Source organism: Patiria miniata, unplaced genomic scaffold, assembly GCF_015706575.1.
Source record: "Patiria miniata isolate m_02_andy unplaced genomic scaffold, ASM1570657v1 HiC_scaffold_5, whole genome shotgun sequence".
NCBI lineage: Eukaryota > Metazoa > Echinodermata > Asteroidea > Valvatida > Asterinidae > Patiria > Patiria miniata.
Window position 1 is genome coordinate 34196077 of NW_024037072.1, and position 27913 is coordinate 34223989.

Here is a 27913-nt window from a genome sequence, read left to right on the forward strand (position 1 = left end):
GATAATAATAATAATAAAGCATTCGTATATAGCGCATTACATCAAAAGAAAATCTTAATGCGCTTTACAAAATTAATCGCATAAAAAGTCATAACAGTACATTAAAAGCTCATTAAAAATTTACGGTGAATCACAAACATTGATTAAAACACACAGTAAGACTCATTAGAAATACATTAAAATCACAATAACTGGAATATTACTTAAAAACCTGATGGAAATAATATGTTTTTAGTGCTGACTTAAAAGATAAAAAAGAAGGTGCATTTCGAATAAAATAAGGAAGTCTATTCCGTACACTGGGTGCTGATACTGAGAAGGAACGCCTGCCATAGTGATCTTGATTAAAACGGGGCTGAACTAAGCGTGTTTCAGTGGAGGAGCGAGTGGCTATCGAACTTTCTCGAACTGTCAACAAATCCAACAGGTACTCAGATGCTTGTTTATGTAAGATTTTATACACCAAAATAAGGATCTTGAACTCATTACGCCGTGCCACGGGAATCCAGTGAAGACTTTGGAGAACAGGGGTGATATATGCTGAAATTTGTTAGTACGAGTAATAAGGCGAGCGGCTGAATTTTGAACTAATTGTAACCTATGGATTAAATAATCAGGAAGACCATGGAGAAGGCTATTGCAATAATCCAACCGTGATGTGATAAAGCATGGATAAGTCGTTCAGTAGTGGTGCCATCTAAAACATTACGAATTTTGCTAATACGATGCAAAGCAAAATATCCCAATTGACATATCTTAGAAACTTGTGTAGCCATATTGCAATGACTATCGAAGTACACACCAAGATTCCTAACGACTGTGGTAGGAGTAATCTCATCAATTCCAACATGCAAACCTGACAAAAGGTCACATTTACGAAACGAGGAATGAAAATGAATCACCTGAGTCTTCGCATCATTGAGAACAAGCTTGTTCAAGAGCATACAATATCTAATTTCCTTAACACATGCTTCAAGATGAACCTTTGAGTTATTAGCATTCTTACAGGTTAGGTACAGCTGGGTGTCATCAGCATTTTGAAACGCGTTTTGTAGCCTGTAATGTCCCTTTAATCCGTATACTACACAGTTATAACTCAATCGGATAAAGAACTTTATTCCACGCTTTCATCAATGAGTATATGAACTATTGGGTGCGATTATATACGGTCAACAGGAAAAGTGAGGAGAAATTTATGAAATTGATGTCAAAATGTCCTCAAGACACTGAAAACAAAAGCACAGACGCACCAAGCATCGGCATGAAATAAACCCAGCCGGGCCAAAGTGTGGCTTTTTCTCGGGATGGAATCTTAAGTGAGGTTGACATTTATTTAAGAGGCATTTCGTGTAAATACTTCATAAAAGTGTCCACGCTCAAAAAATCGAATTTTTTTAAACTTCGAGGGATGAAAGGACTTTGAGAGCAAGTCACCAAAATAGACTTTTTAAACCGATATTTTGCCTGTTGCCATGATTACGGGCCATTATGTGTTTTGGCCATTTTGGGGCAATTTTGAGGCTGCAAAAATTCATTTTTTGCGTTATTTTCAAAGGTCATCAAGCCAAACTGCGAGGTAATGTAACAAAAGTAACTATATCACGACAAAGTATCATCCTTACCCTTGCAAGAAAAAAATAGAAACACTTCTGAAAAATCTCCTTTACATTATTTTCAGGCCCTTTAATACAGCATGTTTTTACAACTAGCAAAATTGCATTTTTACCCCATTTTTATCCCTCCAAAATGGCACTTGCCAGGGCATTCAGAATAATTTCCCTTCGGCCATGGTTAGTTCAGGCAATGGTCGTTTCATATCTGGTGAAAAACATCTTGGGTTATTGTATATGCTTTGTGCAGTAGCGCTCCAAAAATGGTAAATTTCACAAAAACCTTAAAAAGTGTATGTTCAGTGTTTTCCTTTGTTTTGAGTAATAACTTGTATAATTGGTATTGTTCATGAATCAAGCACACTTTCACAAACAGAATCAGACTCTGTATCATTTTTAGACAAGTGGGTGAATAGTAGGTCGTGTACTCCCACCCCCACTCACACCTGGCTAGGCCCCGCCCACTCCCCCGTGCCACCGAATTTTGAACTTGTGTGTTGCATAACGAAACAAATGTTAATAAATAATATGTAAGTGAACACTTTAGAAATTACATAGACTTCCTTTTCACAGCCTCCCCTTCCCCCACCGTGCGGCCATTGCTTGGGGTTGAGGGTGGGGTGTGACCACCCACCAATAAATTGGCTTTGTCGGTAAAATCATCGGGGAAATTATCGGTTTAAAAAGTCTAATTTGGTTACTTGCTCCCAAAGTCCTTTCATCCCACAAAGTATTAAAAAAAACACATTTTTTTAAGCGTGGACACTTATATGAAGTATTTACACGAAATGACTCTTAAAAGTCATTTCGTGTAAATACTTCATAACAGTGTTAAAAAAAAAAACTATTTTTTTTTTTTTTTTTTTTTTTTTTTTTTTTTTTTAATTTGAGCGTGGACACATATGAAGTATTTACACGAAATGACTCTTAAGAGTCATTTTGTGTAAATACTTCATGTAAGTGTCCACGCTCAAAAAATCGATTGTTTTTTTTTTGACTTGTTTTTTATACTTTGTGGGATGAAAGGACTTTGGGAGCAAGTAACCAAAATAGACATTTTAAATCGATATTTTGACCGTTGCCATGGTTACGGGCCATGATGTGTTTTGGCAATTTTTGGGCAATTTCGAGGCTGCAAAAATTATTTTTTGCGTTAATTTCAAAAGTCATCAAGCCAAACTGTGAAGTAATATCACAAAAGTAACTATATCATGACAAAGTATCATCCTTACCCTTACAAGAAAAAAATAGAAACTTTTCTAAAAATTCCCTTTACATTATTTTTTGGCCCTATATGAAGCATGTTTTTACAACTAGCAAAATTGCATTTTTTACCCCATTTTTATTCCTCCAAAATGGCACTTGCCAGGGCACTAAGAATAATTTTCCTTCGGTTATGGTTAGTTCAGACAATGGTCTTTTTATATCTGGTGAAAAAAATCTTGGGTTATTGTATATTCTTTGGGCAGTAGCGCTCCAAAAATGGTAAATTTCACAAAAACCTTAAAAAGTGTATGTTCAGTGGTTTCCTTTGTTTTAAGTAATAACTTGTATAATTGGTATTGTTCATGAATCTAGCACATTTTCAAACAGAATCAGACTGTGTATCATTATTAGACCAGTGGATGAAAAGTAGGTCGTGTACTTCCCCCCCCCCCCCCCCACACACACACACACCTGGCTAGGCCCCATCCACTCCCCCTTTGCCACCGAATTTAGAACGTGTATGTTGCATAACAAAACAAATGCAAATAAATAATATGCAAGTAAACACTTTATAAATAAAATAGACTTCCTTTTCACAGCCTCCCCTTCCCCCACCCCGGGGGCATTGCTTGGGGTTGAGGGTGGGGTGATACCACCCACCAATGACTTGGCATTGTCGGTAAAATCATTGTCACATTGGCAAAACTCATGTGTTTGCAAACCGCAATGAATAATAATGGCCATATCCATTGTCCTCTGATTGAAGTGCACCATTATTCAAATGATGTCCAGTCCTCCCCTCCCAGCAAGGCCCCGCCCCTTCCCTTGCCACCAAATTCAGTTTTTGATTGCTGCATGTATTTGCCTAAATTAAATTGTAAATACTAGATAATAATTTGCAAGTGAACCTTTTACAATCTACACCAACAGCCGTCTCACAGCTAGCCCCTTCCCCTGCCACCCCCACTCCCAAAGCTCAAAAGAGAGTTTTGCCAATTCGGGTTGAAAACCCACATATTTTTGGAATAAAATTAGTAAGTATATAGTCCCTATGGCATTGACAATGGATGCATACAGTTGCCTGCCTGGGATGAATGTTTACACAAAAAATACAGAAATTATGCCCAAAATGTTATCTAGACAAAAGTTTGGAAAAATATATAAAAAACACCGCTAGTGGTAACAGCAATAGAACCAAGAATGTCATATTATAGAGTAATGGTCAACCAATATTTTCCTGACAAATCAGTTGTAGGAAAATCGGTCAAAGCATATGCAAATCAACATGGGGATAACAGTGTGCTGTACCCCTCCCTTTAAAAAAAAAACCCAAATACCCGCCAGAAAGGGTTCAAGTCTGTAAGCACTTGTGGTTCGGTGGGGAAGTTGATATATTTTTCTCTTCTCTGTATTGAAAAGTATTGAAAATAATAAAATCAATGCAATTTCGTTTAAAAAAATTACAGCATTATGTACATGTACCATGTACATGTATATATATTAGACCCCCCCCCCCCCCGCTTTCCAGATATTCCAAACCACTCCCACCTTGACAAAAAATAGCCAAACCTACATAGAGCATATAAATATGTGGACTTTCCGCAAGGCAATATGTAACCTCAACAATAATACATGTTGAATTCTTTGGGAGGGGTCGGGGTCGTTGCTCATAATGAGCACTGGAGTAGGAAGAGGGGTGGCAGGGGGTGGGCTGTGAGATGGGTACGCCTGTTGGTGTAAATTATGAAAGGTTTACTTGCAAATTGATATCTATTTACAATTTTAACGTAGGCAAATACAAGTAGCAATCAAAATCTGAATTTGGTGGCAAGGGAAGGGGCAATGCCTAGCTGGGAGGGGAGGACTAGACATCATTATTTTAATTAATGAATGCACTTCAATCAGAGGACAAAGGATATGGCCATTATTATTCATTGCGGCTTGCAAACACATGAGATATGGCCATGTGACAATGATTTTACCGACAAAGCCAAATTACTGGTGGGTGGTCACACTCAACCCCAAGCAATGGCCCCAGGGTGAGGGAAGGGGAGGCTGTGAAAAGGAAGTCTATATAATTTCTTAAGTGTTCACTTGCATATTATTTATTTACATTTGTTTCGTTATGCAACACACAAGTTCAAAATTCGGTGGCACGGGGGAGTGGGCGGGGCCTAGCCAGGTGTGTGTGTGGGGGGAGAGTACACGACCTGCTGTTCATCCACTTGTCTAAAAATGATACAGAGTCTGATTCTGTATGTGAAAATGTGCTTGATTCATGAACAATACCAATTATACAAGTTATTACTCAAAACAAAGGAAAACACTGAAAATACACTTTTTTAAGGTTTTTGTGAAATTTACCATTTTTGGAGCGCTACTGCACAAAGCATATACAATAACCCAAAATGTTCTCACCAGATATGAAAAGACCAATGTCTGAACTAACCATAGCCGAAGGAAAATTATTCTGAGTGCCCTGTCAAGTGCCATTTTGGAGGGATAAAAATGGGGTAAAAATGCAATTTTGCTAGTTGTAAAAACATTCTGTATTATAGGGCCTGAAAATAATGTAAAGGAGATTTTTCAGAAGTGTTTCTATTTTTTCTTGTAAGGTTAGGATGATACTTTGTCGTGATATAGTTACTTTTGTGACATTACTTCGCAGTTTGGCTTGATGACCTTTGAAAATAACGCAAAAAATGAATTTTTGCAGCCTAAAAATTTCCCCAAAATGGCCAAAACACATAATGGCTCCCAAAGTCCTTTCATCCCACAAAGTTTTAAAAAATTCGACATTTTGAGCGTGGACACTTATATGAAGTATTTACACGAAATGACTCTTAAATAGAATCAGCGTAGAAAAATTCCCTTTCCTGCCCCTTATGTTCATTGCTGTTAAAGGTATAAAGTGTATCTTTTGCATTCTTTGTTCGTTTGAAGCAACAAAAGTGCTCAAAATCTAAAGACTGGTACTTAACAACTAATCTTATGAAGATTTTAGCTCTGTGATTGCTGTACATTCCGAGAAAACAATAGTTTATGATCTTGGTTTCAGTTCAAAAGTTGCAGAGTTATGCGCCCAAAATCAGCGTCCGGGACGCGAGTTTTTTCTCCCAAACGACGCTATGGCGTTTTGGACTTAACTTTCTAAAACATGAGAAGAAAATACAAAATTAGAAAAAAAATGAATTGGACCGTTTTGAAATTCGGACTTTATTTCCCATTGAAAAAATCCTCCGAAGCCTCAGGTTAGAAAGAAAAAAATCGGGTGCAAAACCGTGTTAACTCGCAACCTCACGGTGCAAAATCACGACTCTGTATCGACCGAACTATCGCAGTGCTCGCCAAAACATAGGGAAAAATAATTATATACCTGCGTACGTATCATAAAAGTATCGTAGAGGGCGCTAAATAACCATATATGTGGATGTCGTTTGGGAAAAGACAATTCGCGTCCGGGACACGTTCCATTTAGCCGATTGCAGCTATACCAAAAGTCATGCACAAGAGCCGACGAATAATAGTGTACAAGCATTACATTCACTGTGTGGACTTCCGAACAAAAGAGGTCCACATAAACCAGTTTCAGATACGTTGTGTGGACTTGCCCACGTCCACACAAGGTTTCCCCCTCTCTGGAAAACAAGTTTAGAGGCATTTGGGGGTAAGGTTTATCGCAAAATGAGGAGAAACACTCAAAGAGTCATGGTAAGACATTTGGGTTGAGAGAGTTTTCACAGTGTGAGTAAAATGATTTTGTTCACAGGTTTTTTGTAACTACACGAAAACAAAGGAATGTCCACACTATACAGGTGTGCGACTTGTCAACGCTTGCACGCTCCCATTCACGGCTTGGCCGAATTAAAAACGAACTACTAGCGGAAATTTCCAAAAGTGCGTCTTCAGCAGACGCATCTTTGGAAATGGCCTTCTTTTATTGTTTTCTTTAAAATGACAGCACGCCAGAAAGAATAATTTCACAGGGAGTCTAGTGCCATTACTATCTTTCAACCAAATCTGCTTTTCAACAATAATTTTGTCGGTTACTTTTCGGACAGCTGCAAATGATATACTTTACCTTCAAGGCACGGATGTGGGTGTGGGAGTTTAGCCTCGAATTTAAGCCACAATATCACTGCGCTTTGAGCTATATTGATCAAAATGCTAGAGCATTGTAAAATTCGTGCAGCTCGGGACTTTATATAATCCGATTTTGGAACAGAAAACACCATAGTCGATCAACATCAGAAATATCGGTGACAGGTATACGTGTATAATCATATGCGGCGCCTCTTTAACTGATTTTGCGCTCAAAATTGTCTAACTGAGCTTTCAGCTTTCTTTCCTTGAAAACTACAGTTTTTATATCTTTTCACACTGACACTATTCACTCATCCCTTTTGCAATATTGCATAACAATGTGTTTCCACCTCTGATTCGTTCGCAAGCCTAGCAACATGCAATATACAAATGACGGTAAGTCACAATGGATTTTTTTTTACAGCAGCTCTAGAGAGAAGTGCTGTATGTGACTCCCCATCAATGAGACACGCTGTAATACAACACCGGCCTCTCGCGCGCGAGGCCTTGGCCCGATATAGATGATATCTTCTGACATTCAACGCTCAGAAAATAGAGTCTGCAAACAGCAATATCTCTCCAGATAAATTCATGGAAATGTCATGAAGTCCTTTTTCATCTTGATTTTTGTATCTGCCTTTATAATGCTCTCCATATAGTGCCCGCCGGATTCGTTTTTTTTTTAACTCAGCGAGTTAATAATGGAATCACTCAAACCCTTTAGACGCCGAGGCCATTGTATTTGTCGAATGTCAGATTCACTATATGCACGGCAGAATTCCAATATTGTTGCAGTCTGATCTGGTTTATCAGGAGTAGATCTTTTTTTTATTCGCATGTGGGACAAACGGTGTAGTTCAGTTTCTTTCGTAACTTGACGATGCAGATAACAAAATAACAACGTCGGTACGGTATACTGCCATCAATGTAAGTCACGCAAATAGACAGCTACGTCACATATCGTTAGTAACAGGCGACCGATGAGGACGATACTGTTTTTTCTGCTCCTCTCGATCCATTTTTGGCTGAAGTGAATTTTCTCTTCACGAATATTAACGAAAGTAGGTTTGTGATTTTTTTTCTCTTGATTTACGGTGTAGTTACGCCCAGTGGACATTGACAACTAGGACTTATGTTATCAGCTCCATTCGTTTTATCTGCATTCGGAGCAGAACACAATTTTTAATCGCCGATCTGATGTGCATCAAACAGTAAAGCCAACTTTGAAGGTCTCCTACCAAACCACAATACAGCTAAAACTATTGGTCAGTGTGGTAACTATATTCACGGATAGGATTTTGTCTGGAAACGTTCAGAAATCTTGTTGGAAGTTCGCAGTAACTAGAAAGCATAATCCAACATTTTCACAAGTTTGGAGTTGCCATCTCGGAACTTGAACGCAAACCTTCGGTTTGAGGACATTATACGTCACGGTGTCTCTGCTTCGACATTGGTGTCATGTCACCTGACAGAAGGGTCAACAGATTGTAAGGAGACGGTACCTTAGAGGTTCCCCATACGCTTCTCAGTGGCAATCGCGAAGTTTGTAAAGGTCAACCCAAAGCAGAGGACACTTTACTGCAGACAGTTTGAGGTTTCGTGCAGCTGCTGGTGGAGGCGATTGTGTTTGTCAAAAAGACACCTTTAGCTCGGAATCTAAGATGGCCACGTCGACTATGGTAACGACTGTCTGGGCGTATACGAGGCGAAGGCATCGATCCACCGTCCATCCCCCAAGTGGTATGAGTATGAAATTGTATCTCATAGACGAGTCCTGGCATGTTAGGACTGGACACCCACGGCCCCCTTCAATGGAGACACCATCGTGTACACTAACAAAACAACTGATGGATTATCAGAAGGAAAGCTAGCACAATGATTTCTTCATTGAAGATAGAGGGGCCTCCGTGATATTATTGATAGGTCTACTTTGATATTTCACCGTAAGCCGGCAATCGCCTCTAAAGGCTTCTAATATTGATCATCGGATAAGTTTATAGGCCCCTTTTAATTAACAGAAACTACTGGCTGACTGTGTTTTGTTTTCCATTTCGTATTATTTCAATTTTCAGCCGACACATCACCAACAAAGCAGCGGTAATTCATCGTTATTTTGGTTTTATTTATGAATCTCCCCGCCCCGCTACGCATATTTTCGATAAACAATGTTTAAAAGTCGTAATATGTCTACAAACAACTGGTAAGAACAAAATATCTGTTGTATTGATTGGAGCAACTCCTTTTATGTCTTTTCGCGGGGTTGTATAACCAACAGAAAATCCCACGGTTTAGGCCTATGCGTACATAGCATATTACTGCGAAGAGAATGTACATAAATAGAGACTTTATTGAAATCACATGTTTTTGCTGTCACACTTTTACAAAACATTGTAAAAAAAGTTTTTAAAATGGTATTTTTTTGTGCTGGTATATTTCCATGTGTTATAGGTTTTTATAAGTTGTAATTATTGATTCATAAATACCTCAGACAGTTTAGCTATTCCTATTGGTCGAGAGCCCGTCACGTGGCCGGTCTAAAACGGATGATAAAGACATGACTAGCTGGTCTTAAACAAGTTTCCAGTGTCACATAAAATGTGGACTCCTAAAAATCCAGTGCCTCTTACCATTTCATCGGTTGAACGTTCACAATCCTCACGTAGGCGTGCGCAACACTACCAGCGATTCAGAATTTTATAGTTCTAAATTCAAAACGCAACGCCCCAGGTGCGTTCTGCGCGACATCGCGCAGAACATGCTACGCGCGCGTCAATCTCCATAAAAGGGTTGTTTACATCTTACTCGCCAGCTGAACACTCCATTATTTTGATAGAGGGATGTTTCAAAAAGCATGAAGTGAACTTATTGAACAAAACCGGGATTTTTTGAACGAATTATTTGATTTTGTTTTACCGAAAAGGTAATTATGAATGGGAATTAATGTGTGCTCGGCCTCCGGCTCGGGTAATTATCAGCACCCAGACTCTAAGCGGTCTTAAACAGAGTGATAAAAACCTCCAGAGCACACATTTATTCCCTTAATAAATATAGTCTCGCTTTTTGGCAAGAGTTTATTGCAACCCTAGACTGAAAGCATATAGGCCTATGCGTAACTTGTTTCCATGGCATATTACTGAGAAGGGAATATAAAGAAATATAGCCTTTATTGAAATCAGATGTTTTTGCTGCCACACTTTACAAAGCATTGTGAAAATGTGTTGTAACTGGTTGTTTACACAATTGTGCCGGCCACAATTTATATTTTCTTGTGTCATCACTAAAACTTTACAACATCCGAGTCTTCGTTCCTTGTCTTCTCACGATTTAGGTCATTTCACAGGTTGTCCAATAGGTAACCATGCATCGTGTTGATTACAAAATAGTGTATTTTATCATTAATTAAGTATAACTTTGACAGGAGTTAAGATGTAACGCTAAATGCTGCAACTTGCCCTGAAATCTGGAAGTGGTTCAAACCTGTTTACAGCTTAAACCGCTAGCTTGAGAGGTCTCTTTCGATAAAGGGGGAAAGAATGGTGTTTTTGAAATTGGAATTTCCTTATTCTTCATGGACAATTGTCTCTGCACAAAGGGTGTCCTCCCGAAATGGTGGCGTCTTTGCATGGGATAAGTTTGATCTGACAGCTGTAGTCATTGGTTGACAACCATGAGTAACCTCTTAATCTCGTTAACACTTCAATTGAAGCTTCGATGCCGATGTTCTGCCTCATTTGATTGGGAGGTCACTTTATTCATTTCCGATGATTGATCTGTTTTGCATTAGCGTGTTGATACCTATGGGAATTCAGTTTGATCCTGCCAGAGATTCTCCCAATCGTACAGATGTTGACTAGTATGATGAATATCTTAACACACTTTGTACACAAGGCATACTCTAATGCCCTAGAATACAGTGAACTATTGTAAGACGTGCGAGGGTGCAATGTTGAACCTGAAGACACATTTTAATGTAATTTATCACTTTTCTTTCATCGTGATATCTTTCATCACGTCTGTATACTTTCTGAATATATATAGTTTGTAAATATTGCTTGTCACTTCATATCTCACGGTCGGTCGTGGGTACGTGTGAATGGCTGGGATCGGTAAACAATCTTTCAGGACATCACTGCGCATGACACAATCAGTGTGGTACCTGTTACATTGAGCTGTGGCTTGTTTGTTAAGACACGGGCCTCAGGGATGTACTTTGTTTGTTTTTCTTCACACTTGTTGGGTCATTAAGCACTACGCCTGCTGACCGTGCTCAAAACGTATCAAATTGACCATAGTCATAAATTAAGTTGATTTGTAATGTGACTCGAATTGACTCGAGTCGACTCGACTCGACTACACACTGTGACTCGACTCGACTCGATCTTCTTGACCTAATGACTCGACTCGACTCGAGTCACTTATTTATAATGATCGACTCGAGTCACAAAAATCAGTGACTCGTTACAACTCTTCTTCTGAATGTGATATGATAATAGTGTCGGAATGTGAGGTATATGGACCAGGGTATGGACATGGAATATAATACTACCTTCTTATAGTTCCCTAAAGATAACCAACCAAAGTGTATAGGAAGTCATCATTGAGATCGCGGCCATCTCTAGATAATTGCATTGCTTCACGTACGGTCTGTGATGCAGCATAATCATGCAATTTCATTTCAGTCCACTTTGTAATGCATATCGCAAATTCGCAAAGCCCAAGGCCGTAACGCAGCACAAAGGAAAGGGCAAGATTAGAAGAGAAAAAGGAAGGGTACTGGAGAAAAAACATAGTTGAAATCTAATTGCATGCTTTTTGCACGGCAAGATTTTGCTGTGAGGAAGGAAGTTGAAATACAGATTGAGGTACCTATTACGCAGCGTACATGCATGCGTAACAGTGCTGACTTTAATGGAGCAGACAATTTTCATTTTTTTTTAAAAAGATGTCGGGGATTACAACGGAGAAGAGGGGGGATATAAGAGACGAGGGGAAACTTAACAACACCAAAACGTAATACGGAAGATTAAACATCATACAGTATTTCCAAAAAGTGTCCGTCTGACTGTTTTTGAAAAAACTGCGAAACCATGAAGGCAATTCTGAACATTTTTTTATGCAGATACTCTATATCCTTGGCCTAAACCCCCTATAAGTTTCATTTAATTTCCCTCACGCCTCACTGCACAATGGTCAATTGACCACAAAGCATTTTGGACACTGTGACCAAGTTCCTTGCCTTAATCAATTTCAGTGTTGTGTTACGAAAGCTGTGTAAAATCCTGGATGTTGTGAAAAAAGGCTGATGTGGTTTGGGATTGAAATCATTTGCCCTTGAGCATTAAACTGAAGTCTTGCCATGATGACTGATAGCCAGGCAAATGATTCCAATCCCAAACCCTAGCCCTTTTCACAACATGAAGGATTTTACTCTGCTTACATCAGCTTACATAACAAAGCATTGAAATTGATTAAGAAGGCAAGGAATTTGGTCACAGTGTCCGAAAGGTTGTTGTGATCAGTGGACAATTAAGTAGTGACGCGTGAGGGTTGAGGTCAAGGATAAGATTATCTGCACAATAAAAAAAATGACTTCATGGTTTCGTAGTTATTACAAAATAGTCAGACAGACACTTTTGGGGGACATATTGTACATTCAGGTGCTTTTGGCGTGTTGTAAGTCGATTCCATCACAAGTCTGCATTAGGAAACGTGTGTACATCGCACGCCCTATAACACGTTCAGTTACAAGTAAAAGAGGATGAACAATGAACAAAAAATGCTGGTGACTAGACTCGGGGCTTGATGGTTCGTGATGGGCTTGTAAGGACTTGTGATGGACTGACCACACCTCTCGCTTTTTGCGATTTGCAATGCTGTCAACTATACAAGAGTGCTTTATTGTGTGTCATTGTTATCAATATGTTTTCCATCAGATTTGAACATTGGCGGCAACATGGCCAACAGGGAACCCGACCGTCGCGTCAATTTCCCTGCCGCGGAGCAAGTGGGAACAGACGAACAGGAGGAACAAGGGGACAGTACCGAGGAGGAGAGACGACGAAATGAGGTAGGCCAGACCCGTGCGCTGGGGAGCAGGTGGAGTCTGAGGGTTTAGACCCCCCATACTGCTCGTCGATGAGCTCAGTTCGTTTGTCTTGCGTTGCCTCATGATGTAGGAGGACGCATAATGATTCTGCCAAAGTGCCTGCGACGCGGTGGATGCTGTGTGCGTGGGTATTAACCATGTGGCCTGTGACGTCATGCAATCATCTTTTGCATGTATTTGGCCCACCATACTAAACAGTATTATATCAACACTTAAACCACAGTCCAAGAGATAAAAATGCTGGGCAGAAGAGAACCATTCCCTGAAAAATTGCATCACATGACCACAACATCCAATGTCGTAAACAAAATGTCACATGGTCTATAGCCTGCATGTGTTTATGAGATGAAAAGGTCACATTAATTACATACACATGTATGTAGTTTTAGGTAACCTTGTGATTGCATGCACGGTTTTCTTTATGTTAATAAATCAAACAATGCAGCGGAGCTCTATGTAAAGGGCAAACTGGTTTTCATTGTTAGAACGTACGTGTGTAGGCCCTATACCATTTGGTTTCACACCAGAGACGCCTCGGCATTTGTTTTAACAAAATGCGAAAAGTAAAAGGGCCTACGTCGTGTTTGTTTGTTTTTTGGAAAAATCGATACTTATTTATATGTCTTGTGTGATATCAAAGGGGTATCATCGTGTGAATTATGGAGGGAAATGAAACGAAATTATAGATTGTGAAAATCCCCTTTAAATTTGTACTTCAGTTAAATACTAGCGGCGGCCATTCGGTTTTTTTTTTGGGGGGGGACCATCTGCTTGCAAATTCGAAAAAAGGGGCGGGGGCTGGACACCATCTGACTATAGAATGCGTTGTTTCACGATGTATATGTGTGGATACATATATTCATGTCCAATTTCAGTTAATAGGGTGCACAAGCAAACTTTCGTCTAACAGCTATAAAGTCATTAATAATCCCACTTATTAGGGGAGGGGACAACGCCATTGGCGACATGTCCACCCTACATCCCCTCCTACCCCCCCCCCCTAGATCGCGGCCCAAATACGCATTTTGCGGGGTAATGTGTTTGCGTTGCTTTAATACACATCGAGCATTTTTTTTTTGGGTATTAATTCAGGATCCGTATAGTGTCGCTATTAGTGTCTGAGTATTATTCTTTTCCGTTTCACGAGTAATAATGATTGGGATTATCAAAATGTCAATGACTAAACAAATTGGTGATTTGGACGTTCAGACTTAAACGCTTAACAGTCCCACTACAGCGTTACCTAGCTACCGTTCGGCCGCCTACCAGTCCCTTCAGAGGTTCAAAATGGCAGACGTTTCCATGTCGGCGAATTCTTTCATTTCTATCAATCATTTACGAATTCGGTTCGCGTGTATTCAGACTTAATGACATAATGTGTATAATCTTTAACCTAATTACACTGTTAACACGATTTAAGTGGCCTTCGCTTATAGGACTCTGTTACCTTGTTTGAACAGCGACCTCTGTTGATTACACATGGATTACAAAGGTTGCTTTAATTTCCCTTACGCATTTTTGTGTGTGAAGGAAACGAAGACTTCGCAAAGCATTGTTGGTATCTTTCTAGCATGATCAATGAACTGCGCCCGTTAGTGGGTACGAGCACGTTTTTTGTGTGGAATTTTGGAAACTTTGACTTTAACTCGGAAAGTGCATTTGCAAGCATGAGATCTGAAGATGACATCTTCAAAACCGACTAATCTTGATGAAAATACCCTCTGCAGCTGTCAATAGAGGTCATCTAATAGCATTATGCATACACCAACCAAGGCTCTATCAATTGCGTTGATTGTGTTGGAAGGCTCAGAAGGTCATCACAGGACACTTAGCAATTAGGAAAACAGGTCATTATTCCAGTGGTCACTATTGATCGTTACCATTAAATGGTAGTTCTTGGGTTGAGATCGTGTCATATTTTGTTTGTATTGACGCAACGATTTTTGAGGCCTAGCCTTCATGGTCCGTAACGATATTTTGTCTAAAGCTTAGTAAAGACAGAAGCAATTATAATACATGTACGACCACTGTTGTGGAAAATCTTTACGCTGCTCCTTGTAATAATCTCAAGTCCTCTCTTTGCAAAAATAGTATTTTCATTCTCGTTGAAAGGGTGACATTAGCCTTGGGGAAACATCATCAAAACATGCAGTGTTATCTTATTAAGTTTACAAGATTCTTATTTCATGAAATCAGGGATATTAATCTTGTTGCTTTTTTTCCGACCAATATTTTTACTATTCCTAGTTTATTATTCCTGTTTTTAATCAATTCGCGTCGCAGAATTAGTTCCCTGTTATATTAATACATAAGGGAAAACCGTGAATAACAAATATCAGAGAATGTTTCAAGCGGGTTATCGAACACAAGGACTAAAAACAACACTACATTTCTTCCCCAAAGTCATTGAACAAACAAGCGGCACACGTGAACCACGTTAAGTTGTATTGAATATGCTTATCCCTTTTATTTAAAACGTAGGACCTCACTGAAAGATATCACTGTCTTCGGAATTATGCACTAACTTGTTTTACATCTGTAAATGTCAAAAATCATTCGGGATTAGGTTTACCTTAATCGCGGACTTTCTACTCCTTTCCAGACTTTCTATCAAGCACGGAAAAGACAGATCAGAGAATATTTTGAGGTAAGTGGATTTCCTTCGTTTCTTTTTTTTTTTATGCATAATTCTGTATCAAGTATATAATGTAAAGGTAGAGTAGATCATTTGCAGCTTTCCAAAAAGAAGCCCCCAAAATTATTTTAAAAAGCTTACTTGGTTTAAAGACGGGGATGACAATGACCTGCGTCAAGTAATGCATTTTTGGAAATTTCCGTTAGTAGTTGGTTCGTAATTTGGTGAATCCGTGAATGGGTGCGAACAAGCATTGACGCGACGCACACACGCGCGCGGTTGCTTTTAGTCATAGGTTCAATGCGTGACATCGCGAAGCTGCAATCGGCTGAATAAGAACGTGTCCCGGACGCTGATTTCGGGCGCCATTCAAAACACGGCAACTTTTGAATTGTAATCGAGATCCTAGAATATTGTTTTCTCGGAATATACAGCATTTAAACTTCATCAGTGAGTTGTTAACCACCAGTCTTTAGATTTTGAGTACCTTGATTGCTTCAAACGAAAACAATTCACAAAATGACAAATGAACTAGCCTACCTTTAAGCACTTTTCATAATTATTCACACTGACAACAGTTCTTTTGACATCGTTATTATATTATGACTCACATGTATATCCAGAGAAAAGTAAGCCTTGCTTGTATATACTCCCTCTATTCACAGTAAGTAAATGTTAACGGGTACCGCGTGTTGACATTCCGACCAATATGACGAACCCAATATATATTTATTGTACACTGTTGTATGCACAATGTGATTTTCTCTTTCTTTTTTCCTTTCTTTTTTTGGCTCTCTTTATACAAATTTGTGTATCATACACTCAACCACAAAAGAACGTCCCCTCTTAATACTTTCCTGTGTAACTCAAAAACTACTATGCACATCTTGGTCAAATTACGACTTATCAGTACAGAAATTCGTTAGCAATCCAGCCATACTTTTTGTTTGGCCCAAAACAGTGATAATGTGTACACAATTATGCAATTTATGACGAATGGTACCGGGAAAAAGTTGCACTTTTGTATACGTGCAAGGTGAGTGTGAACCACATCTTGCAAAAGTGCGACTGTTTTCGGTACCATTTGTCATTATTTGCATATATTCGTACACAATATCACTGTTTTGGGCCAAATTAGGAGTACGGCTGGATTGCTAAGGAATTTCTGTACTGATTAGTCGTTATTTTGAGCGAGAGGTGCTCAGTAGTTTTTGAGTTAGACAAAAAAGTAATGGAAGGGGGACTTTCTTTTTTGGTTGAGTGTATCAGTCGATATCACATTGCATGATTCGTTACACTGTCGCTCTTAATTCAGCTCGATCCAGTGTGTGTAGTCGGATTCAGGTCTGATCGGTTTACAATATCATGATATTCCCGCTGCCTTTCAATATATTCTGCTGAGAATGAACTGAACTCACCGCTGAACTCACGAACACTGTCACATGCAACCCTCTTAACACTTGAAACCCGGTTTCCTTCAGCGGGCACAGCCTGGTTACTCTCTGTAGTGGTGTGGTAAACACGTATCATTTTACCAAAGAATTGGTTCAGTCTCTGCCTCCGGCTTCGTTCCCAGCTCATGAAAATAGGGGCCACTAATTCCCAAATCACAATCTACAATTGGCCTCTTATTTATCATTTTATCTCTAAACACACAAGAAATGGACTGAACCCGTGTCTCGATCCCTCAATGTCAGGGGACTAATAATAATGTTTTCACGAAATTGGAGCGTGAAGCCAAAGCCAGATACGGGCCAATATTGCGTGAATGTCTTCAAAGTTACACAGTAACTGTGCTGCGTGAGAGCTTACCAAACATACAAAGTGCCTTGTACATGCATTATTCGATCAGCCCACATAATCAACAAGAATCGATGTTCGTGATGTAAATGGGGTAATGTATTTTTACGTCCCATTTCCATGCGCGCCTGTCGTCTGGACGCTCAAAACCGACCAAGAAGAAAAAAGGGGGTCATCAAAAAATACGTGATTTCATTGCCCAGAAATTAATTATTGCTGCGTCAAGATACCACGTCGCATAGGCTTCCGTTTCCCCAATCCATAGGCCTATATCAGGCATTTGGGAGAGATAAAATGAGTATCAAGATGTAAACCAGGTCTCACTCCCACGTATGTGCCTTTTGACGAATGTCCTATCGTATTGCTCACTACACTTGTTTCCGAGCCATGCTGTCAAACCACGGTCCTTTCACCATCCCTGATTAATAAAAGCTTGTCACTAGTGGTGTGTAAACTAAACACCGGGGCCGGCTGCAATATAGGTCAAGTGCCGTGCACTACATGTAAATGCAAAGCTTCGCCCGTCGCACTCGCTCTCAGGGAGTGGGCGATCGAACACAGTGGCCGTCAGATTACATTTAGGTAATACCAAGTAAGTAGTCAATCGATTTGACAGCAGGCACGTGGTTGGAATATAATATTCTGGCAGCCTCAGATTTGTAGTAGACTTTGCAGACTATAGAGGGCGCTGTAAGGCCTACTCACTCAAGCGGGAAGGTAAGGCACTTGAATTTCGGTGGTTCACGTGCACCTCACTAAAATTTCAATTTATCAAAACGGATTAAAAAAAGTGACTTCTTTGTTATGATCTTCTGGACCCAACATATTTTGGCTACATGTATATCGCCATGAGACAGATAATGATGCCGAAGCTGTGACGAATTAGAATGGTACATTGGTGAATGACCCTGCATTATTGGTCAACTTCTCGAATAGAATTCAACAATGATGCCCAAACATGTTTTGAAATGATTAAGAATCGCTCTATCGAATGTGTACGAAGCAAGTGTTGAAGTAATCGGGAAATGTTTTTTAAAAATGACTAGAACTTAATAAAACTCAAGACCGTACGACATACTACCTTCTTGAAGTTATGAACATATTATATTTGCTGCAACCAATATTCGATTATTATATAAACTTTATTCTACATTATTCCACATAGCCCGTGTTAAACCGAATGATTTTATTTAACAAGCACTTTGAAACCTTGAAAAATAGTCACACATCACTCAAAGTTCTTCCATGGCAAATGTCATGGAGCTATTAATTAGTCAGAAAACACCGCTTAGCATAATTTCTTTGTTCTAAGCAAAAATGGGTGGGAACCAGTCACAGGAGCTATACATCAAGCGGGATGTCTTAGTTGGTAACCTATATTTGCTGTGCAAACACACTCTGTGCTCTTCAGATTTCCCGGCAGGTACCAGGGAGGTAGTAAATCTGTTGGCCAGCTTGGTCACCGTCTGATATCGGTTTTCTCTGCGAACTCAGTCGATCATTAAATCCCATTTATTAAACAAATTATGATACAAATTTCATACAAGCTGTAATTACCTGAAAAGTTTTATTTGAACTGATTATTCTTTCCATTGCATCAAAACATAAAAATCAATTAAACCATTTTCATTCATCGCTCCAATAACAGTCTTTTGATTCGCCAGCTAAACCAACCGTCTTCCGAAATCTTGCCAGGAGAATATACAATAATCTTTTTAATATACATGTTTCCCGGCTAATACACCAATTTAAGAAATGTACGCAAAGGCAGCTTTAAAGGCCGCGTCTTCCCACAATCAAATGAACAATTTAGGAAAGGTATGTACAATTAAAATTTATGACAACGCAATTACCAACCACATAACAATATAACCAAAGAATGTGGAAATGATATGAAAATATGACCAAAAAATGTATACACGGATTCAAAACCATTTTAATGCTGAATAAGATTACATAATGACTATCAAGCAAAAATTGACGAGGAAAATGCTTGGTTATCAATAATTAATTATGCAAGCCGCTGTCATTGGTTACGTAATTCGTATGTCTCTCTTGTGCTGTTTGAATTTTCAGTGGATAAATTGATTGCATTTCCCCCGTACCTGTGCGGAAATGGAAGCCTCGAGCTTAAATCGTTATTCCAAGCAGTCAGGCGAAATATGAGGAAATTCTAAATTGAAATGTTGCCGAAAACGAATACGAGTGCCTGACAGTAACGGATCGAGGTGGGAGGTGTTGTGCTGGGGGGGGGGGGTGTTACGGGGCAGCACTGCCCCCCCCCCCCCCCCCCCCCATCGTTCAGCCGCTGAGTAATGTTATGATACTAGTAAATTGGGCCAAAGAATAAATGGAATGCTAAAGTTCCTACATATATTCTCAATTAACCTTAACATGCTGGAGAAAGCATCGTACATTTTCTGACTTTTCCCTGAGCGTGCCCGGACCCCCAAGCAGAACGTGCCTTGGCCACGCCTTCATTCAACCCCCACTATTTATATCTAACCTCCTCCTCCCTTTCTATTTTCTGAAAGTTACATCCCTCTCAATCTGATTCCAAAAATGAACCGCGGGAGAAACTGTATATGAACAAATTCGCTATAAAATTAATGCACAAAAAACTTTTTAATGCCAACCTGGCGAATTCGGACTGGAAAACATTATTAATGGTATACAATATTTGCAAACATCAAAAAACAAACTACCAAATTAGTATGAAATACTTTAACTTGATTAATGAAAAGTTAATAAGCGGTTGTCCAAATAATGTTATGGTCGATTTGGTAAAGTTTGACAAATCGTATTGAAATAAAAAAATTATATAAAAAGTGGAACGCCACTCAGTTCAAAAGTTATAGTGCAAACTAATCATCCAAATGTTGACCCTCGTAATTTAATCGCTAGTAATTTAATATTCGTGTTGACGTCACATTTAGTTTTACATATTTGGACAGTGGGTTCATCTTTATACCAGGTTTCATCTTCAGCCAATGATCCAATTCAAAGAAATTGGGTTGTTTTGATTTTGAGGCTTATGTTTGTAATTTCAATTCACTTAACCTTGACCTTCCGGAAACCCAAGAGGTGTATAGGTCAAGCAACTTCGCGTACCCAAAGTGCGAACACGGTTGTTTATTTTGTTCATGAGTTATAAATGAATGAAACTTGTCAGTTTTTTAACAGAAATCGGGTGTAATTTGATACCCGATGACGTCATCGTGACGTCACAGTTATATGCACACCTTGGGATCAGGGTTGGTATTTGTTCAAAGTTTCAAGTTTGGAAGAAAAGCCGCGGGGAGTTATTGCAGGGGAAAAAAGGAAGAAGGGGAGAAAGATTAATTCGAACAATTTTAATAGGTGACCGGGTGGTACCAAATCACCCAATAAATGACCTCTCCGCGACTTGGTACCCTCTTGCATTCGATTGAGCATTGCATTGTGATTCGCTCTTTCCATGTAATATATACAACCAACCATGTAATATACACACGAGTATACATAATGATTTAAACGTTTTTGAAATACATATTCTTTAAAAATCCGCCTTCACCAAAACTAACGGAGGAGAAAGACAGCCTTGTCACCAAAACAAAGTTAACTTGTGCCCCTCATGGCACATGGAGGTATCGAAGTCAAAGCTAATCTTTCAGGTTCTCTTGACTCCGTAGATCACCATAAACTCGGAGGGCTTTTTGAGACAGCCATCCTCGGTGCATCCATACTCATTAAGGGCCCACTGCCACAGGGTCTTCAGGCACTCCTCCTGGTGAGATGAACCAACTTGGTTTACTTCATCCAGAGCATCAAGTAATACCACTGAAAGAGAGGATACCGATGCTCATATGAATGAACATTTACCAAACCACCTTGTCTTTTTGTAGCAGGTTCTATATAAGAACGAAAATAATCAAGACATTTACTTGAGGGGGCTTCAACCCTCGAACCCCTGATTACCGTTCCAGCGTTCTACTAAAATGTCTTTGTTCAAGGTGCGCTAGTTAGAAGCTATATAAACCCGTATCTTGTGCACATTTACCTACTGACACTGACGTCACAGCTTTACCAAATTAGTGTGATTGAATTGTGGCGATTGCTTTTGTTTTGGCTTTTGTATTCACACAACATTTTAGCGATCGTGGTATCGTGAAAAAAAAATGTTATGAACATTTTAAGCAAGGCCACTACACGCGATATCCCAGCAAAGGTTTGGGTCCTCCGCCGCGATAACCCACCGCCGCGATAACCCATCGCCGCGAGATGGCGCTGTCACGACCAACCAATATCGCCCATACACGGACTTTTCGGTAGCAACGTCTAGGGCATCTCCTATTGGTTGTGTAATGCGCGCGCACCGGTTTGGCCACAGTGCTGCAGTGAATATGTTTGTGGTGTAAATCGAGGACCCGAGAAACGCCTCTTCGGATTAGGACACCCATCCACAAGTATCAAAGTGAGGACAGACCACGATTGAAAAAAAACATGTACAAAATCAATGAGAGGTGTAGCAAACAGTCTAAGTACAATCACAAACATTAAGCCTCTGTCTGTGTGTCTTTGGCGTCAATGTCTTTTTCTCTCTTTTTTCGTGAAAGACTTAACACTACATATCCCTTACCAGTGTGTTTGCTTTTTGTCTAAACGATTAAAATGTGTGATCAAATGAGGCAATAACACACTTACGTTTGGCCTTTTTCTCTGCCAGACCGAAATCAATCCGCTGAGTTTTGCAGGACAGTTCAGACCAATCACAGATGCCTTGGAAGAACTCCTCTGCTTGTTCCTCGGTGTGGTTCCACAGGGTCACATTCGACTTCTTATATACAAAAACGTACAATGAAGTGGTGCACATATCTCAAATGGTATCAAACAATCTCTCTCAAATTCATATGCAAAAATCGTTTCAAACTAGCAAGATTTATTCCATCTGTTTTGAGACCTTGACAATTGGCGTAACTGGCGGATTCACGGGGGGGGGAGTAATAGCAACCCCCAATAAAAAAAAATGCCGGCTCTTTTTTATGTTTTTTTTTAAATATTTTTATTAAACCATAATACGAGTGAAGATGAGAGTTTAACATGATGCTGCAACTTCCCATCGCCTTTCCCTCCATAAAGTATTTGAATATTAACATACAAAATTGAATAGAAAAGGGTGGGACAGCGCCCTCTAGTGTGGAACAAATTCTTGAGGTCAACGAAACCATACCTTAACTCGCTGCCCCCATTCCGGATGATCCTCGATAACTTTAGCTGCCCCTCCAAAGAAGTTGAAGTCGTTGTTGGGAATGACGCACAGCAACTGCCCGCCGGGTTTTAGACATCCCACCATGTTTCTCAGGACGAGAGGGACATTCGGGTAGAACATGACGCGGACGATGCTGACCACTTGGCTGAAAGACTCTCCCCAATTGGCCAAGTGGGGGCTCCCTTCCCCTAGGTCATCCTGCAGGTATTCCACGTTGTCAGCTGGGCGGTCGCTTTTCCCGATCTCGAGGAGAGTAGGGTCCAAATCAATAACTATAGAGAAATCAGAGGACAATAAAAAATGTGATTGGTGAAATGTATGTGTGGATATACATGCACTATTTTAACCCCCCCCCCCCCCCTCCAAAACGTATTATGTTCAGGCACAGGTTCAAGATGTATGTTCAGGGTTTATGCTTGGGTTACGTCATTATGACGTCACACCCATTTTCATCTAAAGCACATCCCGGCTTAGGTACATACCAAGTTACAACCAAATCGGACCTGCAGATATAGGCCAAAGAAAAATGCACATTCAGTGTGGCGTCACATGACGTTTAATGACGTCATCAATACGTCACTTACATATTCATCCGTAGCACATCCCAGTCTAGTACATACCAACTTATAACCAAATCGGACCTAAAGTTCTGCAGATGTAGGTGACGTCACATTTAATGTGACGTCACCTGTCATGCGGTAACTTCATCATGACGTCACTACAATTTACATCTATATTCACATCCCCGTTCAGGTATATACCAAGTTTTACCCCAATCGGACCTGTAGTTCTGGAGATATAGGCCTTAAAACAATGCACCTTTATTGTGACGTCACGTGTCTGGTGATGACGTCATGGTGACGTCAATGCTCGGCACACAGCGGGAGGTGCTGGTCTATCAAAGTGTGTGCAAAGTATAGAGGTAATCGGTTTGATTTTAGTACCCAAAGTGCCTTGCACCATGAAAACGTGTACAAATGTTATTGGGTATGGCTGAAAAAGAAGGGGGAGGGAGTTTAACGAAAACAAAGGCTGTTTATGCAAGTTGCCGAAACAGCTAATAACGTCAGGTTGGTTGTAACGGCCTCGATAGATCAAACATGTCGAAATGAACTGTTCGTTCTTGCCTTCGCAAGAATACCAGTAAAACTTGATTTAGCTGATATCCAGACATGAATGAGTCAACACCAAGGACCGGTAAGTTTGTACTTAAGGAAAAGAAAAGATGGATATGTGTGATAACACATGACTCATGTGAATAGTATTTCTCTTTGTTTTCAAAAGTCAAAATTCCGTGGGAAACATCTTCCATTAAATGCGTTTAATCTGTTTCATATTTTGAACTTGGAAGAATGAACTTGGTCCAGATTTGGCATGGGACTCGCATTTGACAGACTGACTTGCGGTGCTGCGTTATCAATGGCGAACCACGTGACGCCCTTGGGCCGCAAAATATTGGTCAAATGTGCAGAAAAAAAAGTAGCCCCTGCCTGCTGACACATGTACTTGTTCCTTAGTTGTGTGGACTACACACGAGTTGTCCTATTGTCTTTTTTGGGCCCGAAGACGCTGATCTGATACACGATGCCCTGTGGAGACATGGGTACAATAGGGAACACAATATTGTATTCGTCACCACATGGCAATTTCTATAGGTGAATGCCCACAAGGTTATCACGAAATAGCTATATGGATTTTACTCAAATTCTAGGAATTTCCAAGGTGTGTTAATTCGTCTCAAATTATGTTAGGGATATTAAGTCCGAATTTCAGCCCATAAAATTAATTCTGGTTAAAAAAGGAGCATTTTGAACCAAATTTCAGATTCTAAAATGTTAGTGCACGAGAACAAAGAAATGTATCCACAAGGATACATATTCCAGAATGTGTGTGGGGACAGCAAAAAGTCCCCATAACTCGTTCATCATTTGCCTTACAATATCAAACTTCCCCATAACCCAATGACGGCCCGCCCACCTCCCCGTGACATCTAATCCACCCCGGCCCCACCCTCAAAGCCAGACCTGGATCCGCCCCTGTATCATTACCTACAACCGAGTTGGCTCTGGTGGCCAAAATCACCGCCTCGTCACCATAGCCGACGTACAGGACATGGTCGTCCGGTGAGCAGTTCAGCTTGTCGAAGTGTTCCATAGCCAACCTGTGCGTAATTGACCGCACCCCTTCCTTGGAATGTTTCACGTGGAGTGAAACAACGAAGGCAAGCTTGGTCTTTGTCACTCTATCCATGTTCAGTTTCCCGAAACTTCAGATTAGAAGACGGTAACTGTATTGAGAAAGTGAAAACATTTCACAAGACGTGTCTTTTCTAATTACAGTCTTGAACTGCCCGGCATGGTCTGATTTCACCGTGTCAAATTCTTGAGCTCGTAGAAACAAAACGGTAAACAAAAAATCCCAATCAAACTCACAGACAATATAGTTAAATGCTTAGTCTTCAATTTAAGATATTTCCCAAGCCTTTTCAAGTCAATATTTTTCACCAAACAAAATTTAACATTTCAGATTCACCCTTAAGGTCGAATCGCCCATTATAGACATATTTCGGCCTATATTTAGCAATTGTTGACTGCTGTGATGTGGGATGTGACGTCTTGAACACCCGAGGTGCGCTTCGCCTTGGGTGCTATGCGTCCCGAAACGTCATATCTTACATCACAGCAACCAACAATTGTTTTGTTATACCTCTATCTTGGATTCTTTGGATTTTGATGTAAAAATCACGAAAACAAACAGTAAACACAATAATCATGACAATCGAACGTCAACTCACATGCATGTCACATGCTCGAAACAGCTGATCGTCTGCTAGTTCGCTGCTTCCATCTTAGTGAAACCAAGGTGAAAAGAGCGTGGGTGCCAGCGACACAAGCGTTTTACACCGTACGTAGCGTATGTACAAAGCCTGAGGGATATCACGTACGTAGCATCCCGTTCTAGGCCAATGAAAATACAGTATTCAAGACAGAAGTGTAACAATTTAGCATATACCTTAGGGCCCAATAGGGGAACGGGATGGAGGCCGTGGACTTTGCCCCGACCCTACCTCACCCCCTATGCGCACCCCCCTCCCCCGCAAACAAACATGAGCTTGGCTGCGCCGACCAGAAAATGAGAGGATGGGTGCCCCCTGCGAACTGAACCCCAGTTCCTCTACTGCATGCCTCCCATTATCGAAGATCAAAAACATAGATCGAAAGTAAATATTTAAAAACAAATTGTATAATTTGCTTAGTAATATTCACAGCTTTAATATAAGGCACATAGGCCTACTTCTAATTTAAATTCATTATCTTTTAAATAATGTACCATAAAATTGTATGCAGGCTAATTTCAATTAACTAGCGGCACACGACTTCCAAAATTTGCAAAGTTCTGAGAACAGAACGAAAGACAAATTTCGCCATATCGTTCATTCGAAAAGAACAGCATTAATTTACACTTTACTTGACACAGTCATATAAAAGCCTCCCATATTTTTAATAGCAAATTTATACCACTGACTGTATAAGTAGCCCGCATATTTTCAGATAAGCACAACAAGGCCAAGGCTAGTATTAAAGCTGCTCGCTGCTCCCAAAGTGCAGTAAACTAGTTTCAGTTGATTCAGGCTATACTCACTAGAATTCTTCATGCATGCTATGGCGCGCCTACTAAAGAGGGCCGGATGAAACCAATTCGCTGACTGCTCTATGGTTGCAGACCAGTAAATAAATTTTCATAGACCCCAATGACAAATGCCCCCACTTCAGAAATTCAGGAAAAAATACTCAAAACTCTCTGAGGTGTTCAAGACGTTCATCAAATTAAAGCTTATATAATCTTTCATTTTCTGTTAAATTTTCTGACGGTTAACCAATGACTTTTGGGAGAAAATTCCATCTAAAGATAATCAACTCTAAGGGCAGTCTTGAAGCCCATCGCCATTTTGAAAATGGACGCCTACGCTCCATTACAAATAAAGCCATTTAAGGGCCTAATCATCATCCACATTTCACACAAATACGAGCTCTCAGTCCTCTGCATGGCTGCCAATTTTTTTTATTTTTTTTTTTACAAATCATCAAGTTTACAGCCTTCAAAGTGCTCTATACTGACGAATTTCAGGGCATGCAAATCATGATTCGGCCGGCGTAGACAATTTCGTACCGATTTACTGGTCTGCACCCCTATGTTCCGACACCCCTAGTCTATGTTCCGACAACCCGCACATAAAAGTGGGTTACTCCCATTTAGGGTTAGGGTTAGGGATTGGAACATAGGTGTGTAACCGCCAATTCATTGGCGTTCTAGGTAATCCTTTTTCAAACTTCTGGACCAAGGCGATAAGCAAGTCCAGTTCCTTAGTGACAAGTCTAATTCCTCAGTGGGGAACTCATACACACTGAGGGGAACCATTAGAAATTGAGGGTACGGGATACGTGTGTCACTATCCAGCTCGTAAGATCAAATAGGCGGGTAGGCCCTATATCACCATTTTTTACTAAACAGATATTAAATAGCTACTACTCACGACCACGTTCTTCAAACAGGACGCAGAAATGTGCAAGAGAAACGGGGGTAGAATACTGTGTGTATACAGCGGGACGAAGAAAAACACCCACCTTTCTGTGATGTCTGTACAGCACTATGCACAAGTCAAAGCTGAAGCAGATATTTGGGACTGCGCTTAGGCCTATATCTGATCTGATACTTCGGACTGCGCTGGTATTTCGCACTGCGCTTTCCATCCACAAGGTCAGAGCAAAATTCTTGATCCGGAACCGCGTTGCCAATCCATCATTGTATTGAATGTTGTTCATTGAAATTTGCATTTTCAACAAATCGACCTTGCCTTTCGTGCTTCTGGATCACAAGGTGACTTTTGTCTATTATTAAAGGGATCCAACAAGCAGTGCAATTTTAACGGAATCCACGAAATGCATTTTTTTCCCGTCCAAATGATCCAAACGTCTTTTCAGCAGTCCGTATTACTATTCTAACGTTTTTTCATGCTGATGCATTTCAATATTCATGAGCAAAACAGAGGTGTCGACTACCTTAGGCAGAAGCAGTTTAGGGAAAACCACGACGAATATTAGAACTGCACGTTGGACTACACATTTTTGTAGGAAGGAATTTTGCGTCGGGGAGATGTAACTTATTTCGTATTGGGTTTTGTGCCTTCACCGACGTGCAGGGTGGCTCAAAAAAAAAGGACACCC

The 27913-nt window shown here is 40.1% G+C and overlaps 2 protein-coding genes across 3 annotated transcripts in view; one reads left to right on the plus strand and one right to left on the minus strand.

Moving 5' to 3' along the window:
- Positions 1-7847: 7847 nt before the first annotated feature.
- Positions 7848-27913, plus strand: part of LOC119741680 (cyclic nucleotide-gated channel rod photoreceptor subunit alpha-like) — a 57877-nt gene continuing 37811 nt past the window's right edge. The window contains exons 1-3 of the mRNA XM_038217524.1: positions 7848-8639; positions 12833-12966; positions 15608-15652. Coding sequence (XP_038073452.1) covers positions 8561-8639; positions 12833-12966; positions 15608-15652 — 258 coding nt within the window. The 5' untranslated portion in view covers positions 7848-8560. The remainder of the gene's footprint in view (positions 8640-12832; positions 12967-15607; positions 15653-27913) is intronic.
- Positions 20042-27435, minus strand: LOC119741678. 2 transcript variants are annotated; one of them, XM_038217521.1, is made up of 5 exons: positions 27223-27435; positions 24737-24975; positions 22650-22960; positions 22124-22256; positions 20042-21259 (listed from the first exon to the last, which is right to left on the minus strand). In XM_038217521.1, the coding sequence occupies exons 2-5, from the start codon at positions 24936-24938 to the stop codon at positions 21090-21092; spliced, it is 816 nt and encodes a 271-aa protein (XP_038073449.1). In that variant the 5' UTR covers positions 24939-24975; positions 27223-27435; the 3' UTR covers positions 20042-21089. The 2 variants fall into 2 exon arrangements, with proteins under 2 accessions (XP_038073449.1, XP_038073448.1); XM_038217520.1 differs by having other exon boundaries at positions 27314-27434.

Coding starts and splice junctions, on each gene's coding strand:
- LOC119741678 (XM_038217521.1), bottom strand. CDS start 24,938: ATGGATAGAGTGACAAAGACCAAGCTTGCCTTCGTTGTTTCACTCCAC. Junction 22,257..22,649: donor AATGGGGGCAGCGAGTTAAG/GTATGGTTTCGT, acceptor TTTGTATATAAG/AAGTCGAATGTGACCCTGTG. Junction 21,260..22,123: donor GGCAGAGAAAAAGGCCAAAC/GTAAGTGTGTTA, acceptor CCTCTCTTTCAG/TGGTATTACTTGATGCTCTG.